Genomic DNA, 21,644 nt, shown 5'->3' on the forward strand with positions numbered 1-21,644 from the left:
ATTTTATCATTACAAAATTGTTATCATCAATGTTATATTGTTAACTTTTATTATAAATATAATAAATATCCATCTTATATTATTTGGCACAATTTAACATTATATAATAATATGGATTATTTTGACACAAATCATTATGATATATTTATTCAAAATATTTGTTTGGAAAAGTGTTCATCGATAATTGATTATAATGTCTATAAATATACATTAACAAACCGATTAGTTAGTTATGATAAAAATTTAGACAATATTTTTGAATTTAATATAATTTTTTCAAACTAAATGGAGTATATTTACGAAACAGTTTATCGATTATATTTTGATGAATATTTTGTAATGATTGCCAGTCTATTGAGTCTATACTATGGTTATACAATATATCAATTTTCAAATATCGGAAACATAATTTTAAATTGTTTAAATGAAAAATGTACTAATTATATTTATAATATACTAAATTATATAAATTATAACAGTATAACAATAAATGCACAAGTTATTATTAAAAATAAACATCATCATCATAAAACAACTATTTACAAAAAAGAAAATTCCTGGTAATAATTTTAATCATAAACTCTACAATTCGATTTAAAATAAACTTTTTATTAGTATTATTATATTCATAATCAATGAAAACATTATATGTAAACAATGTAAGTTATATATTTAGATAGTATATAATATATAAATAATTTTTTAATATTACAAATGTCAATTAATTTTTTTTTTAGGTTTTCTTTGATTAATTCTACGACAATCGTTTAGTACGCCACCCAATTGTCTCAAGTTTTGAAATCGTGGACAATTCCATAGTGTATTAGGACAACAATAATTTCTATACAAACCCTTTTGTTCGCAATATATTTCATTAGATTTACAATTATGTTCGTAATAATCATCATTATCATTGCCAGCAATATTACCAAAATGTACTATATATATATATACAAAAATAATAATTTAAAAATTAAAAATTAAATTTAAAAAAATTAACTTTGTGTAATATAGTAATTATAGTTTATATATATATATATATAATATAAATTTATAATTGAAAATTAATACTTACTTATTGTTATCACAATCAATACACTTAGAATAAACATAATATTAAACTTGTTGTTCATTTTTTATTTTATTAAATATAAAAAAATAAACAAAATTTTATTAATTATATTATTAATAAAAAAAGTAAACTACACCTAATTACTTAATACATATAACTTTATATACTGTATATATATCTACACACACATACAAAATACTGTATATATATATAGTATGTGAAAATTATGCAAGGTAATATTCATAAATAATTTCTAAATAAATCTAATTTATAATTACAACATTTATATTTATTATTTTGTTGAACTATTATTTATTATTTATAAAATACTGAATATAATTAATAAATACGTGTAAATATATATCATTTATACAACAATATACAAATAAACTATATACCTTAGCATGTTAAAAAAACTTATATGCATTCTATTTTTATAATATAATATTTATATGTATTTTTTTATAAAATATAAAATTTTAAACTAATTGTAAACTATAATTAAAAAACAAAGTTATTTTTTTAACTTAATTTTTAAATTATTATTTTGTATATATATATATATATATATATATGTAAAATCATTTAATATAATAAATAATAATAAAAAATATATTCAATGTCTTTAAACCTATTAATATTAATTAATTATTTATTGAATTAATAAACTAATTAATTATATTTTTTTTAAAATAAAATCAGTGAACTAATAAATTTTTTAGTCATTATTATACTAAAATATTATACTTTATAAATATACTGTATAAAAAAAAATTTGACTTTAATTTTATTAGTTTACGTTTATCATAAATTATTAATAAGTTTATTAACTCATTATTTTATTAATATAAAAAATTAATTGTTTAATTGACTTCAAATGAAATATCAATATATTATATTGTATGTTATAAAAATATATATAATAAATAATAATATTAAAAAACCAATATATATAAATTATTTTCAATCATTTATTTTATTTAAAAACAAATAATAATAATAATAATAAACAAATTTATATAGTTTTTTATGTTGTATTGAATATATATATATATTGAATATAATCTCAAATGAAATAAATATTTTAAATACAAAAAAATGTTGTTTTTTTAATTATAGTTTACAATTAGTTTTAAATTTTATATTTTATAAAAAAATATATATAAATATTATATTATAAAAATAGAATGCATATAAATTTTTTTAACATGCTAATAATGATAATACTATTAATATTGTACCCCATCCCCTCGGGGGGGAGGTGTAAGGGGTAGACAATCAGCACCGGGAGATCCGATCCGACCGTTTTCTACTACTATACTAGACCGGCATCTTTGGCTAACGAATAGAATATGGACCGTTCGTTTTCGAGTAGCTTTTGTGGTGAATCATATTCGGCTACCCGTCCATAGTCGAGCACCAGTACCCGATCCGAGTCCATAATTGTATTCAATCGATGAGCTATTGTCAATATAGTGCAACGGGTGAATGCCTGGCGTATAGTTGTCTGAATCAGGGCATCCGTTTCCAGATCGACGGCAGCGGTAGCCTCGTCGAGGATCAGTATGTTTGTGTTGCGTAACAGTGCCCGAGCCAAACACATTAGCTGTCGTTGACCAACACTGGTGGTGAACACAGGTAGGTGTTAAAATTGTTTGGTAAGTTTTTATTTAGGACATACACATACACATACACATACACATACACATACACATACACATACACATACACATACACATACACATACACATACACATACACATACACATACACATACACATACACATACACATACACATACACATACACATACACATACACATACACATACACATACACATACACATACACATACACATACACATACACATACACATACACATACACATACACATACACATACACATACACATACACATACACATACACATACACATACACATACACATACACATACACATACACATACACATACACATACACATACACATACACATACACATACACATACACATACACATACACATACACATACACATACACATACACATACACATACACATACACATACACATACACATACACATACACATACACATACACATACACATACACATACACATACACATACACATACACATACACATACACATACACATACACATACACATACACATACACATACACATACACATACACATACACATACACATACACATACACATACACATACACATACACATACACATACACATACACATACACATACACATACACATACACATACACATACACATACACATACACATACACATACACATACACATACACATACACATACACATACACATACACATACACATACACATACACATACACATACACATACACATACACATACACATACACATACACATACACATACACATACACATACACATACACATACACATACACATAGAGATCAGTCAGTCAGTCATACCTGAGATTATCGCCGCCTTCCGACACCTTATGATTGATACCCATATCAGTACTCTTAACAAACTCTCTGAGATGCGAGTGCTCTAATGCACGCCACACCTCCTCATCATTATATTTGCCAAACGGATCCAAATTTGATCTTATAGTTCCGGCAAACAGTACCGGATCTTGCGGTATGATTGTCAGCTTTGAACGCAACTCCTGTAATCATAATAAGCATAATCATAATTAAGACAACTTTATAGTTAAACATTTGTTTGTTTGTTTATGTTTGCATACCATAAGTCCTATTTTGCTGATATCTATGTCATCTATAACTATACGTCCAAATGCCGACTCAATTAGCCTAAACAATGCTAATGTTAGAGAGGATTTACCGGCACCGGTACGGCCAACAATACCGATCTAATATAAATAGTGGGTTTTAATATAGTATCGGTAAATAGGATTACAAAATCAATTCAACAACAAAACCTTTTCGCCTTTTTTGACACTAATGTCGACACCTTTGAGCACAAGATCCAAACCATGTCGATATCGGGTCCCGTAGTCGACAAACTCGACCCGACCTTCGTGTGGCCACTCTGTCGGCGGTGTATTCGGTGAATACCAGTCGGCCTCCGACTCAACATTTGCATACTCTTCGATACGTTCGACGGCTACGACATTGTTCTCCATTTCGGCAAACATGCGGACACCCCAATTGAGTGCCAGTGTTATATTCAGTGCGTACGATATGGACAGTCCTATTTGGCCACCATTAAGGCCTTCCCTGGAGACAACCGATAGGAGGGCAGCAAAAAATATGATACAATTAGACAGGAATTCCAAACGCATGGTTAGCCAACAGTTGGCCAGTGCTGACGGATAGGAACACTTCAAGTTGGAGTCGACCCGCCGATCGGATACCCGTACAAACCGATCGTTGGCACTGTAGGCTCGTATGGTCGATGCACCGTTCAATGTTTCCGAAAAGTGTGTATAGATTGGCGATCGGCTAACCGATTCTAGCCTACATAAGCGACAAACAAACAAATATATTTAGTTGGAAAAAATTATGGTAAGTTATATGGGGTGCGTGTTTGGGGGGGGGGGTTAAGTGTATAGGCACAGATATGTTTTCATATATAAATGCTGTATATATATATATATATTTATGGGGGTGGAGCGGGTGGGCGGGATTATAGCTAATATAACATTTGTTGCATTTATTATAATCACATCATCAAACTATACATACCGTTTTAATTGACGTGATGTTGCTACATAAAATTTCTATAATTTATAAAAATACAATAGTTAGATTAATTAAAAATATATAAAACAAAAATAAAATAATCATGTTAATTATTTATTTTATTTTTAATTAAAAAAAGTTACCTGTATAAAATAGTAGATAATCATTACGGGTATAAAAATGGCTATAAATAGCGGTGTCTGTACGGAAATGGTCACCAAAATGGCCAATGTTTGGAAAGCCGTACTCATTAGGACTCTATTGAACAAAATAATACATTTTATTTAAAAAAAGACTACAATAATAATTGGACAGTTAGTTAGTTAGTTAGATCCCTAACCTGATAGTCATCTGCATCATAGTGTCCAATATATCAATATCTTTGCTAAACCTATTGATAATACGTCCGATGGGTGTGGTATCAAAAAAATGCATGGGTGCATGCATGATTTTCATCAATAGACTATAGTGTAGGGTACGGGAGGCCAACAGTGTACCGGATACTATCGATACATAACCGTACCAAACAAATACGGCTTGACTTAGTCCGATGAGGGCATAGATACCCAAATAAAACCAAGTACCATGATTACTACTGTCACTTTGGCTACCGGTGCTGCTATCATTGGTTGCCGTCCAATAGGATAGCCAAAAACTAGAGCCACTGTTGCAGGCATTGGTAGCCGCGTAGCCGATCAATATGCTGAACGTCCAGAACAGGGACATAGATTTGGCAAACTTTTTATATATCTATTGGTATGATTAAAGAGGATGAGGACAGTTAGCTAACACACCCACATAAATAATTACTGTATATATACATTATATATTTAATTAGTGGACACATACCGTAAACTTGACGCTACCGGTTTCCGATGTTTCGGCTTCGACCAGTTTGGACATATCAGTACCGTCGGCAGCGGCAGTGCCGGCCGCACCGCTACCCGTCGACTCGACACTGACCTGAGCCATCAATGTGGACGCCCGATGCGATCGGGGACCCATTCGCAGGTCATCCGTCGAGGATGAATGTGAACTATTGGTGTCGTCGTCGGTATTATTATTATTATTATTGGTCGAGTACTGGCCAATTAGTTCGGCAAAATCGCCCTTCTGTGCCATCAGTTCATCGTAGGTACCGTAGTCGGTAATCTGGCCATTCTTGAGGACAACAATATAGTCGACATCGGGCAACACAAACAAACTATTGGTAACCAATAGACGTGTTTTATTATGCAATAGTCCCGTACGTGAACTGAGAACTTCGTCCAGAATATGTTTCCCAACGTGACTGTCCACTGCCGACAACGGGTCGTCCATTAGTAGCAAATCCGAGTCGGAATAGACAGCACGGGCCAGACTGACACGTTGTTTTTGGCCACCCGACAGATTGATACCTTTTTCGCCGATTTCGGTCATATCGCCGCCGGCCAGTGTTAGGAGATCCTGTTTCAGGGCACAGGCACGCAATACGCGTCGGTATTTTTTATGATCATAATCCCTGCCAAACAATATATTATCCCTTAGGGTAGCATTTTGTATCCATGCCTGCTGGGGTACATAAGCTAAACGGTTGCCCAAATCACCGTTTATGTTAACTGATCCTGAACATTTTTCCATTTCGCCTAACAGTGCATAGAGTAGACTACTTTTACCGGAACCAACATTGCCAACGATGGCCACAAATTTGCCTTTCATTACTTTCAAGTTGATCCGGTCGAGTGTCGGTTTTACCGACCCGGTTAGGACATCCTCGGCCCTGTCCCAAGTAAACGATCCGTTTTCTATGCGTACCATTTCGTTCGGGTTATGTCGGTCGTGGCCAACATAATTGGTTAGTTCGGCAAAGTTTAGAAATTTTCCCAAACGTTTTACCGAAACCATTGTCTATAATATTGATATATATTTTAAGTTTTAAATTAAAAAATATAATTTTTTAAAAATTAAATAAATTTTATCTTAGTTGAGAATATAATTTTGTTATATATATATATTGATATATAAATCTATAACTATAACTGACTATAACTATCTCTAACACATAGAAACTATTATAAACTTAAAATATAAATAAACATTAAGTTTACAGAATATTCTGTTATATATCTAATACACATATAAACTATTATAAACTTTTTTTTTGTTAAATAAATAACTAATTAAATTACAGAATATTCTAAAACAAAACAAACAAACATATACTTAAAATAATAAATTAATAATAACTAACTAACTAAAACAAATCATATATCAATAATAAAATTGCTAACTGTTTTGTGTGTATGTGTGTGGTGGGGTGGGGTGTATTGGTAGGGATTGGGTGGAGGGGAGGGGGTACTTACCAATATCAAACTGGTAACCATATTGGGAACCATTGTCAGAGGTATACGTAACAGATTGAACAATGCAATCGATACAAATGCTTTTTCCGCACTCAGTTGACCATCCAATATGATATAACAGGCAAATGTTACCAGTGCTACAAAAAACGGTGTACAACTCGATAGGACGACCATCACCGATGTTATAAAACCCGATTTACGTATATAATATAGTTCACGTTTACGTATACCCAGTATGGACTGTACGAATGCTTCCTCCCAACCGTATAACTGTTTGTTTTTTAAATAAAATATATATAATTTTTTTCAGAAAAATATTTAGTAAATTATAATTTTTTAAAGAAAATTAATATTTATACAGTATTTTTTTTTAGAAAAGTTAGTCTAGTTTCTATGTATCTATTTTTTAATGTATTTTTACATTAAAATAAAATTAATACTATTACTACTATCTACTTTAATAAATTGATTATAAAAAATAAATAGATTATTTTTAAGTATCTAAAAAGTACTAATAATAATTTCAATAACAAAAAAAAATAAAAATTAGACATTGATTAGAAAAAATATTATAAGTATTATTAGTATCAATGTAACTATAATCACACAAAAAAACATTAATTATAATTAATTATTTTTATAAAAACATATTTAACTATTAAATTTTTAACTATAACATTTAAACAGCTTAAAAAATTTATAATACACTGTAATTAAGAAAAAAACTCAATAAAAAGTAACTATTAATTACAACTAACTAATTATAACTAACTAATTATAACTAACTAATTATAACTAACTAATTATAACTAACTAACTAACTAACTATAACTAACTAATTATAACTAACTATTAATTATAACTACCTAACTAATTATTATTACATATCAACCAACCAACCAAAAATCTATTTATAATTATAAAACTAATAATAATAATAATTAAATAATTAATTAATTAATAATTAATAATTACTTTCAAAACTTTGATTCCGCCGAGTATTTCATTCATACCGCGTAGGCGTTCATCTTTTAGCCTCATTTGTTGTGTCTGTATAGTCTTGACCCTTGAGCTGACCCAATAGTTGACGGGTATGAATATAATCATCAATACCAGGCCGGCCATAGTGGCCACACCCATTTCGTTGTATAGCAAATACAAGGATATACCGATCTGGACGGGTGCTGTCCATAGGAAACTGAGAAACGGTAACATATCGACAAACCGTTGGGAGTCGACGGCCATCAGGTTGACTATCTCGCCGGTAGTGGTGTCACGTTTCGAGTGATTGGCCAGTACCAGGGATTTACGATAGACGGCCGATATTAGGCATGTCCTGATACGCATACCTGTCCCCATCCATCCACCCCAACAAACAATTAATATACAATTTAATTTATTTATATAAAAAACATGTATAGTTTATATAAGGTATATCAAACACCCCTTACCTAATACGGCCATACGTTGCTGTTGATAGCCATTGATTAGGCTCTGGAAGACATTGGTTATGACAAACAGTGCCGCATAAAAGTAGCCGTGCCATAGGGGCTCAGTTAGGTCAGTGGTAAAACCTATTAGCAATCTGTTTGATTGATTTGATAAATTAATTTTTATTGATTACATGTTAGTATTAATAAGTGAAAATAAATAATACATAACAACAATGATAATAAAATTTAAAAAAATTCTAGTAAATGTAAAAAATTAATTATTATATATATATAGAAAATTTAAATTTATWAAACTTATTATTATTAAACTATAAAACTGGGTGCTGGCTAAGTTTATATGTTTTAATTAAAYTTATTTATGATACTTTACTGATAAGTAAGTACAATATATTTTTATATACTGTATATATCTATCAATAAATACTAATTATATATTTTTTGAAAATAATATATAAACTGATAAAATATTTAGGCATAATAATTTACATAAACTTGTATATAATGATATATAAATACAATTAGTTAATTAATATATATTAATTAATTTAGATAATWAAAAAAAACAAAAACATAATTATAGACTAMATRTAATTTTTTTAATATAGAAAAACACAATAATAATAATATTGAAATWAAAATKATTAACTTTTAAATGGGGMGCTAAATTWTTTTTTGTATAATTAWACAAGCACATAATTAATATACAGTATAACTACTRTATTATAGCTAATYAAACAAAATTAATTAGGRTTRYACCTACAGTATAATAAATAGCAATTAGAAAAAAAACTACCTGTTCCCATTRARASTRYTACTATTGTTGTTTGTATATCATATCATATATATACAGTATATAGGGTATACATACTTCATGATCATTGGATTGGCCAGTTGTATAGTATCGGCTACCAGTTTCAGTACACTGGGTGTTAGAAAATAAAACCAAAAAGTCCGGGCTATAACCGACATTAGTTTCTTGTTTCCGGCGGCACCGGTAGTACCGGTAGTAGTGGCCAACTCTGGCATCGATTTTGTCGGCATTTTTTGATCCAAATTTTTGATCGACTGATACTTGATATCTCCTTTACCCGATAGCTCGCTGACTACCCGATGATCATCATCGTCATCATCATCATCGCCGCCGCGGCCATCGACAGTATCAGCACCGGTAGCCAGACTTTTATGATCGCCGCCAGTAGTAGTCGTCCAATACCTGTTGAACTGTCTGTAAACTGTACGACATTTATCTTCGCGTCGGACATCCCACAGATCATCGTTGGTCAGCGGACTTCGCCAACCTTTYACTACCAAACCGGTCATCCATTCAAATACMAGTTTCGACGGAAACGATACGGTTTCTTTGGGACAAATACGCGAACCTAACGGTGCTATACTAGCAGATACTGCCGGTGCTGTCACTGGTTTTTCATCACCGATACCGTTGACTTTGCCATTCAGTTTATCATAGGCTACGCCAACATCATCGGCGACAACAACAACACTACTACCCGATGATGGCGGGTATCGGTCGGCAAACGAACTCAATAGGAACAACATTATRGTTAGCGAGTATTCAACCAGATATAGGCCGTACTCGTAGGTCAGTCTCATCGGTCCGGACTCGTYGTCGGCGGCCAGCGAATAGCTGGCCGTCGATAGTGTCATAAACAGGGTTTCGGCTAACAAATAAAACCATATACTACCCGAACAGTGTATACCCGATACCCGATGAACATAGTAGACCAGAACCAGTATTACACGACTGACCGTATAGATAGCYGCGGCCATCGAGTGGGCAACTGTTGGCTGATCGTCGGCATAGTTGCTGAACTGTCGGATCATACAGGCTATGAAATCGCCAACAGTTACCAGTGCCAGGATCAGGGCAATGGCCAGTCTGCATGTATTGTAGATGTTCCACGGTATGGCCGCTTTACGGGAACGGTAGGCATCGATGATTATGTAGGGCAGGCATAGCCATAGAAAACCGGATGGTAGCCAAACAAATACAGTTTCTAATAGACATGAGGACAGTCGTGGTGAKGTTGTATTCCAGCTCTGGTCGCTGTCCTATATATATATATAAATAGATATTATTATTATTTATTATTGGATTACTTCAAAAAATTATTGTTTTTTTGTAATGTGATATAAAAAAATTTAATTTATGATTTTTTTTAATAAATATTTTTAATAAATAAATATAATCTATCTTTTCTTAAAAAAATGTAATTTACTGTAAATAATTTTTATTGTAATAATTAGTGTAATTTAGTAGACAGTATTAGTTATGTTATTTGATTTTTGTTTTAAAAATTAATTAATAATTTTAAACTATAAAAATAACAAATATGATTAAKTAGTTTAATTCAAATTTTATTTTTGTAATACTAAATATACATATATATAAATATTTTAATAACAAAAAATATATTTAAAAAAAAATATTTCTATACACTTTAATTATGCTTATTATTATTATTATTTTTAGTAGTAGTAGTAGTAGTAGTAGTATCCTCAAAAAAAATTTGCTTGTATCATCAAATAAATTATCTAATTAAATCATTAAACAAATATATATATATCATCACTACTTTTATTATTATTATTAATAATTTTTTTATTAACTGCACTAATTTGTTTTTTATTGCTATTATAAAAATTATATTAAGGTTAAGTTTGACAAAAAAAATGCACCTAACATTATAAATTTAAAAAAAAAAAAATTTATTTAACGTTTTTATTTTTAAATTTAACAAAATGCACTTAWAKTGTATCATTTAATAAAAAATTACAATAAAAAMTGTTATAAAAATTATTAAAAAAAAATATTTATTAGCATGCTTCTTTTTTTATTTATATCAATCATATAATAAAACAATAATAATAATAATTATTATTATTATTGTTGGTTAAATCATAAATTTATTTATTATATTATATATATATATATATATATATATATATATATATAGATTTAAGTACATTAAGTACTGTTTAGTATCTATATTTTTTCATAATAAATAATTTTTAATTACTAACTTATAATTAAACTTTAAAAAATATATGTATAAAGTTTTTTTTAAAAAAAAATAATGTAATAACAAAAATTAGAAAAATAAAAATTATTATAAAATCAATATTCAATATTTTTTGTATTCTAATAATAATAATAATTATAATTGAGCTAGTTTATTTTTATAAATAATAATAATAATATTTATATACAAACCCATAATGGTGAATCACAAATAGGATCCAATGTTGTTATAACAGTCATAATTAAAAATGTTTTAAGTTTTTAAAAAATTGTAAATAATTTATCAATTGATTATCCGAAAAAAAACACGTTTTTTATTTTTGTATTTTTTAAAAATACAAATATTATTATTTATTATTAAAAAAACAAAAATCACATTTGCACAATTTGTTTGAGTTTTGTTGCTAGCTAAATTATTTAATTTTTTTTKATAACTACTAGTATATTTTAGTATATATTATTATTTAAATAGTATTTTTTTTAAAAAATGATGATTATTTATTTATATACAAAATTTTAAATTATAAAAAAATAAAACTATTAATAATAAATTTTTACTCAGTTTTTATTTAATTATTAAGTTTACAAAAAAATAAAACACAATTTATAGTTTAAATAAATATATTGTTTTCACTTTTATTTCACTTTATTATTAATTAATGATAATAAATTAAAAATTATTATAATACATCTAGTTAATATAAGTTTTCAAAAAAATGATAATAATAATTATTATTTAAATATAKWAGTAATAATWTATAAAAATATTTTTGTGATAAACAATTTTTTTTACAAATATATAAATATACAATTAATTATTATATATATATATATATATATATATAATTAAAATTGTCTACAATAATAATAATTAAGATATAGATATTTATATTTATATATATATGTGGGCAAAACTTTTTATTTAATTATTATATTATTATTAATAATATTTTATTTTCATTATCACATTTTATTTTTTGTACTAAAAAACTAAAACAAAACACATACAAAATATACTGCACTCTAATAGTATATTGTATACCAATTTAATAAATAATTTTATTAAATAATAATAAAAATAATAACAATAATAAATATTATAATATACTACACATTATTCACACACACATATACACAATAAATAGACAGCAATAAAAAAAATGGCAATAATTATCATCATCGACATCAACGTTGACTGTATATACTGTATATATAAATAATAATAATAATTTATATGAGGATAAAACAAAATTCAGTGATTTTTATTTTATTTTATTACTTATTATATTATTATTTCAATTATTATTAATAGTGATAGTAATTATATACTATATATATATAAATATATATTATTTGAAACTTAAATATGATTGCACCCATAGTCACATAATAATACTTATAATACTAATAATACTGTATATTTTAACTCAATTTCCCACTCCTATTACTCTCTCTCTCTCTCACTCACTCACTCACTCACTCACTCACTCACTCACTCACTCACTCACTCACTCACTCACTCACTCACTCACTCACTCACTCACTCACTCACTCACTCACTCACTCATTCACTGGTTATTATAACTGGCGGTAATGTCTTTTGAAGGACACACACACACACAAACATACATACATTCACACATACACACAAACATACATACATTCACACATACACACAAACATACATACATTCACACATACATACATACATTCACACATACACACAAACATACATACATTCACACATACACACAAACATACATACATTCACACATACACACAAACATACATACATTCACACATACACACAAACATACATACATTCACACATACACACAAACATACATACATTCACACATACATACATACATTCACACATACACACAAACATACATACATTCACACATACACACAAACATACATACATTCACACATACACACAAACATACATACATTCACACATACACACAAACATACATACATTCACACATACACACAAACACATACATTCACACATACACACAAACATACATACATTCACACATACACACAAACATACATACATTCACACATACACACAAACATACATACATTCACACATACACACACATACATACACACACATACACACACACACACACACTGTATGAATATTATGCTTTTTATTAAAACAATTGTTGAATATTTTAAAAGTTTAATATACTGTATATATATATATAATATTTCAATTGAATTTATGTAATAAAAATATATATATATATATATAAAGTTGCATAAATTATAATTTAGTTACTTAATATAATTGATTGAATTACAGTATATATTAATAATTATTAACAATATATATATATGTAAAATATACTATATATATATATATATATATATAATATTCAATGTATATAATAAAATGTATTGTACTTTCATTTGGTTGTTATTAGTTTTAAGTACAAAAAATAAAAATAAAAATTAATGAGGATTTTATTTTGTAAATACACTAACTTTTATTTAGGATTTATAAAAAAAAATTATTTTAGTTATTATATTAACATATATATATATATATATATATATATATATATATATATATATATATATATATTATTTTGTTTAACACATCCGTAATTCATGCAATTCATGCCATACACTAAACATTATATATAAATATAACAATAGTTTATATATAATATTATATAAATATTGATTTTCATTGTGTCTGTCTGTCTGTATATATAAATTATATATATATAATATATTTTAATTTATTAAACACTAAAAAATATTAATAGATAAATAATACAGTATATAATTTATTGATTGATAAATAGATAGATAGAGTGATAAATAAATATATAAAGCTATATAAATAAAATTTTTAAAAAAATTATTAATAATTATTCCTATCCTTGAAATTTAATGATCACTTATTTCTCTCTCTCTCTCTCTCTCTCTCTCTCTCTCTCTCTCTCTCTCTCTCTCTCTCTCTCTCTCTCTCTCTCTCTCTCTCTCTCTCTCTCTCTCACTCACTCACTCACTCACTCATTAACATACAACTGTGCAAATAACACACACACACACACATTAAAAAATAATAGTTGGGTTCAAATAATATTGATTAGTTTAATGTCCCATATTTTTTTCAGTGCAATCACAATGACAATCAAAAATATAGATAAATTATATATAGATATATAATATAATATATAATTTTTAGTATACTATATTAAGAAAAAATTATATATATATTATATAAACTATTTATTTTTATTATTTTTTGTGGTTATATATATAAAGTATTTTTACCTGTAATTTAAAACAAAAAAATATATCTATTGATGATAAACTTATCATTGGGTGATATTGATGATGATGATGTTGATAATAATAATAATAATAATAATAATATTTATATGGTTAACATTTGTGTTTGTTTTAGTAGGTTAGTAGTTAGTATTTTTAAAGATATACCCTAAAAATATGCCGGTACTGGGAGTTTCCATGACAAAAATATAAGCTACATGTGCGCAATTACACAATATATATATATATATATATAATAAAATTAATTGAACAACTAGAAATAAACTACAGTCTAACCTTGATTACAGCTATAGATGGACTACAGTATAATACCGTTAATAATAATAATAATAGCATTTATAATATAAGCATTTAATATATGCGCTATACATGTATATACTGTATATAATATAATTGTTTTATACATATATGCACTCTCTCTCTCTCTCTCTCTCTCTCTCTCTCTCTCTCTCTCTCTCTCTCTCTCTCTCTCTCTCTCTCTCTCTCTCTCTCTCTCTCTCTCTCTCTCCATTAAAATATGAATATTAAATGTTTAGTACATTTTTAGTGCAAATTAAAATTAATATTTATATAATTTTTTTTTTTAAATACTGTATAATAATGTTAAAATATATTTACATTAGTGCACAAAATAAATAAAAGTATTATTTTTTAGGTGTATAAATTTTTTTTCAATAATTTTTTTAAAAAAAAATAATGATAATAAATTATTTGATTTTATAATTAACTAGTTTATTTTATTAGTATAAAAATTTTTTTTAAATAATTTATTTTCGACATAATTTATAATTTTAGTTTTATAAATAAATAATTTATATATTTATAAATTTATTTGTATATTATTATTTTTATTATTAGTTATAATGTTTTGTAAATGAAAGTAATTGGATATTTATGATTAATTTTTAAATGTTTTTTAAATTTATTTATGTATAAAAAAAATGATAACAATATTTATATTATAATAAATATATTTAGAGATAAAAATAGTTTATAAATTAGTGTTAAATTACAATTTAGTAAACAATTGATTTTTTTCTAATTGCATACAAACTGTAAGCCATAAAACATATATCACTGGGACATTGATTTCAATTGATTATAATTATAATTAAGATAATAATAATAAATAATAGTTAAAATGTTTTGAAAATAAAACTTATTATAGAAAGTTAAATAAGAAACACAAAAATTAATAATTACTTTAAATTACTTTAAAAGACTTTAAATATATTTGTAATATTTATTACAAATTAACAATAAATAGACATTTAATTATCTAAATTATAAAAAATTATATTCACTTATTTTATATAACAACATTTATTAGTATAATTAAAAAATATTTTTATTAGTAAATTTATTACTGTTTTATGAAATATTTTTTTTACATACAGTATATTTCATTTTATATAAATAAATAAAATAAAAAATAGTATATAATTTAATTAGATTTATGGGTAAATAATATATAAAACACAATTAATTGAAAATTAATTTTTACAATATAATAAATAAATATGTAATCTCTTTTTATTAATTTTAAACAATTTAGTGTCATTTAATTTATTTGATATATTTATAAATATAAAATTTTTTAATAATTTTTTCTTTAATAATTATTTTGTCAATTATTCTACAGTAGTTTTGTATTACATATCTAATTGATTTACAACAAAAACAACAACATTAAAAAACAGATATTTATTAATAATTATTATTTTTTTATGATTTTATAAAATTTAATGATATTTTAGTGTTGATGAATAAACTATTGTGTCAATTATCTAAACAATTTAATTATCAATTATTATTAATTGATTTTAATAAAAAAAAACTATTTTACATTATTTAGATATTAATTTTAATATAAATAATTAGTTATTTCCCAATTTTTTTTTAAAAAAATATTTAAATATATATCAATATATTCATGAATACAAATTACTAATTTTAAATAATCAATATTTTTTTTGTTGATTATAATATCGCTTATTTTTAATCAATATATATATATATATGTATATATATATGTATAAATGTTATCCCAATATATATATATACCCACCCCATATACCCCCGGCCCTATAAATTCAAATATATTGCTTAACATTAATTCAATATGAATTAGGATATCGTTTAACGGTTTTCCATCTGTTTATTGACGCAATTATTTTAGTTTTTGAATTACGTATAGAATTTATGATTTTTTTTAAATAGAGTTAGTTAGTTGTAATCAAACAAAATTAATTAATTATTTTTAAAATATAGCATTTTGAATAAAATAAACTTGAAAAAGTTTACTGAAATCTACGAGTACGAGTATTTATTGAGTTTGTTTTTAATTTTTTTCAAAATTTTAAAATACTAATAATGTATTTAAAAAAAGTTTCATCAAAAAATGATCTATCTCATCAGGTCAACATGGTCAAACTGAAAACTGAAAATTTGTTTTCACGAACTCCTGAAAGGAGTACGTATCTGAATTCTATATGTCCTTACTTCCTTCCTTCCTTTCCACCGCATTTGATTAAATTTTTAAATTTTGACTTCAGATTTGGATTAAGCATCAAAAATAAGGTATAATAAATCAGGATTAATTTTAGGAAAAATGGCGACAAAAGTATTAAAAATTATATGTAATTTATATAGTTATACTGAATCATTTGATACCCCACATGACTATGTTTGAATTTATTTTGTCATACTGAATTATTTGATACCCCACATGACTATGGTTGAATTCATTTTATCATACTGAATCATTTGATATCCCACATGACTATGGTTGAATTTATTTTGTCATACTGAATCATTTGATACCCAACATGACTATGATTGAATTTATTTTGTCATACTGAATCATTTGATACCCAACATAACTAGAGTGTGTTTATTTTGTCATATTTAATCATATTTTAATTTAATTTTTAATTCGGATTAGGAGATCGTATGGAAATGCTTTCTAACATTCTTAACTGGTTTTTATCTGTAAGTTTAATAAAAAAAATATTACTAAAACTTACTAAAAGTTTGTTTAGGTAAACGCTTAGGTAAAAGTTTTAATGTATTAAATTTACTTAAGTTTTAATTTACAACAACAAAATTATAATTTTTAAGTAATTGCGTCAATAAACAGATGGATACAAAAAAAATAATTTATATAAATATCCGACTTATATACTGTTAGAATTGATTGTCAATTATTAATGTTATTTTTTAAAAAAAAAACACAATTAAAAAATCAAAATTTCTATTCATATCTTAAAAAAATTTAAAAATAAAATGAATCGCTTTATAGTATTGTTTGCAATGGCCGTCATTATCGTTGCCATACGTAAGTATAAAAAATTATATTATAGATTGTGTTTATAATATTTTTATTTTAATTATATTTATTTATATTTTTTTTAAAAAATAGTATCAAGTAAAGTTAAAGCTTACTATTCTCCTACACAAATTGAGGAAATGGATGCTGGTAATCATGGATACACTGGATATAATGGATAACAATCTACAATAAGAAATTAAATATGATATTATATATAATTTCCCCCCCCCCCCCCCCCCCCCCCCCCCCCCCCCCCCCCCCCCCCCCCCCCCCCCCCCCCCCCCCCCCCTTAATGTTAGGTTTGACAATAAGATGATCGCTATCAATGAAAACTCTTGTTATTTCTGGATTCAGTACTAGTATTGAATAAATTATACATAAAATTACTAAAATTTTTCTCAAATAATATAATTGATTTGCAATATATATTAACTAAAAAAATTTAATATTTTTTTTTAATTATAATATAGTTAATTATAAAGTCATCAATTATTTAATAAATGTTTTTGATTGAATATATATTTTTATTAATTTTTATTAGTAAATTAATCAATAATGATATTTTAATTTTATTGTGATTTAAATAAAATCTTATTTTATTTTTATTATTAATATTAATGTCAAAATAATCTGACATTTAATTTGATTAATTGAAAAAATATGTAAATTTTTATTAAATATTGTTTATATTATATACATTGTATATTTATATATTAAAAATAAATCAAAATTTAATATTTTTAATGCATTTATTATTATTATTATAAATATGAAATATTATTATCATAAAAATATTTATTATGTAAAAATTTTTTATGATAATAATTATTATGTTTATAAAACTTTTTATACAATAATTTTATTTAAACTAGTATTGTTTATTATTTTAATCAAACTCCATGAAATTAAAAATAATATAAAAAACTACTACTAATAGAAATTATAAATATATATTTTTAAATAATCTATTAGATTCTATATACTTATAAAAATGGAAATTAATTATAAAATTTATTTTTTAAACATTTTAGTTGTTTGTGGATTATTATATCAATCATACAAAATAAGTTATATATATTTTCTATACGAAACTACAACAAAAATTGATTTTATCTCTACAATAATTATTGATTTGCCAGCAATTGCTATTTGTTTAAATAAATCAAGTGTTGTTAATCAAACAGTAAGCAAACAATATATGATAACAAATAAAACAATTGGCTATTTTAATTACGAAAAATTTAATAATGACTATACTATTAGTAAACAAATTACAAAATTTATACCAATAGATTCAATGATATCGTGTAAACTAAAAGAAAATAATACGAATTGTGATAAATTAGCTAAATATGACTACAAAATAGATAAGGATAAATTTTGTATTTTAATTTTTAATAATAAAAATGATAATGATAATAATTTTAAGACAACTAACAATAACTTTTATCCATCCATAATATTTAAATTTTTAAATAATTTATTAATTAATAATAACTTAATTACAATTATAGTTTTTGATCGTGATAAAACATTATACTCAAATTTCGATAGAGCAAATATTGAGATATATAATAATAATAATAATAATAATTTATTAATTTATTATAAGAGAACAATAATGATAAATAATACTATTAACAATTATTATAATAATAAATTAATTTCAAATAAAAATTGTTATCATCAGTGCTATACTATTAAACATTATCAAAAATATAATACTTATCCACGTCAATATTTATGGCATAATTTAACACTTTATAAACATATGCTTAAGTTTGGTAATAATAGTTATGATAATAATATTAATGATGTTTGTAGAAACAATTGTAAATATATTAACGATTATATTAGATATAAATATAAGATACCACATGAAATGAGATATAATAATCAAAATAATAATAGTTTTTCAATTAACGTAATATTTTCACACGAATCTGAACTATTATATGAAACTAATTATCGTTTATATTTTGACGAGTATTTTGTTATGATTGCCAGCTTATTGAGCCTATACTATGGCTATACTATTTATCAATTTTCAAATATTATCGAAAAAATTTTGACCAATGTAAATTTAGTTATTAATAATTATCTGGTTCAAATATTTAATATCATCATCAACAAAATAATAATAATGTGGTATTTATAAATCAAAATCAAGTTGTTAATATTGATAATAGACTATTTACACAAACTAATCAGCATGCTAATTTAAATTAATTTTATTATTATCAACTTGGCACTTTTCATTTGAATCGGATTGTACTAGTTCAAGCATTAACAAACTATATATATAATTAAAATAATTAATTAACTAGTTATTTTTTGGTTAAATTAAAAATTATTAATATTATTATATAAATTGTTATTATTTATTTTTATTAAAATTTGTTATTATTATTATTATTAATTGACAATGTAATATGTCAATGTCAATTATTATATTGTATATAAATTTTATATATTATTTTCAATAATCATTATAATTGTTATTTATTAATATTATTGTTGATTATTTTTATATAATACAAATATCTTTATAAAAAAATGATTTATTACTTAATAAAATATTTTCAATTAAACAGAAAACTTAGTTTTATTAGTAATTTGTCGGTAAAAAATTTGAATTATTTTTTATATTGAATTGTATGTTATATTTATTGTGACAAAACTAACCCATTTATATTAATTTACTGTATTTTATTAATCTATTTTTCTATTTATATATAATATTTCTATATGTATTTAACTTATAAAACATTTATTAATAAATACATTTTTTTAGTTAGTTAGAGGTAATTATTAGATAATTTAATAATGAAATTATTGCATTAATCAATAATTATATGTCTAATCTAATGGATTAACCTAATACTTTACAGTAAATACATTCAATATACTTGTAATCCGTCTACTTTGGTTTATTATATAACCATAAATAATAATAATCAAAATAATGACAATAATACATCATCAACTTTATATAAATGTATCAGGCTAATAATAAACATACTATGTTTATTAACAATAATGTTAAATAGTATTATGCTATTTGATAAAGATACTGGATACTTTATTTAATAATATTAAACTACTAAAATACTACAGACATAAATATAAATTTCTACAACTATTGCATACCTGCGCTCATATGACATATATTATACAAACCATGACTGCATTTACCATTGACCCTATTATTGAATGGCCGACAAATTGTCGACCTATTGATCCAGTGAACGCAATCATCAATATGTATAGCGATAGACGCAGAAACACGTACCGGTATTTCAGTAGCAGTTATAACAGCTATGCTATGCATAATACCGGTACTGATTAAACTGTTGAGTCTGAAACTAT

The 21,644-nt window shown here is 24.9% G+C and overlaps 1 protein-coding gene across 1 annotated transcript; it reads right to left on the bottom strand.

Moving 5' to 3' along the window:
- Positions 1–2,350: 2,350 nt before the first annotated feature.
- On the bottom strand, positions 2,351–11,870 carry LOC128956929 (multidrug resistance-associated protein 1-like). The gene is made up of 13 exons (XM_054302641.1): positions 11,819–11,870; positions 9,455–10,656; positions 8,584–8,717; positions 8,108–8,481; positions 7,133–7,402; positions 5,640–6,677; positions 5,131–5,540; positions 4,934–5,048; positions 4,794–4,828; positions 4,028–4,565; positions 3,833–3,958; positions 3,555–3,754; positions 2,351–2,694 (listed from the first exon to the last, which is right to left on the bottom strand). The coding sequence occupies exons 1-13, from the start codon at positions 11,864–11,866 to the stop codon at positions 2,388–2,390; spliced, it is 4,797 nt and encodes a 1,598-aa protein (XP_054158616.1). The 5' UTR covers positions 11,867–11,870; the 3' UTR covers positions 2,351–2,387.
- Positions 11,871–21,644: the final 9,774 nt, after the last annotated feature.

The sequence above is a fragment of the Oppia nitens genome, unplaced genomic scaffold (genome assembly GCF_028296485.1).
Source record: "Oppia nitens isolate AA-2021 unplaced genomic scaffold, nextdenovo-longstitch-racon4-pilon3 scaffold33_pilon_pilon_pilon, whole genome shotgun sequence".
Taxonomy (NCBI): Eukaryota; Metazoa; Arthropoda; class Arachnida; order Sarcoptiformes; family Oppiidae; genus Oppia; species Oppia nitens.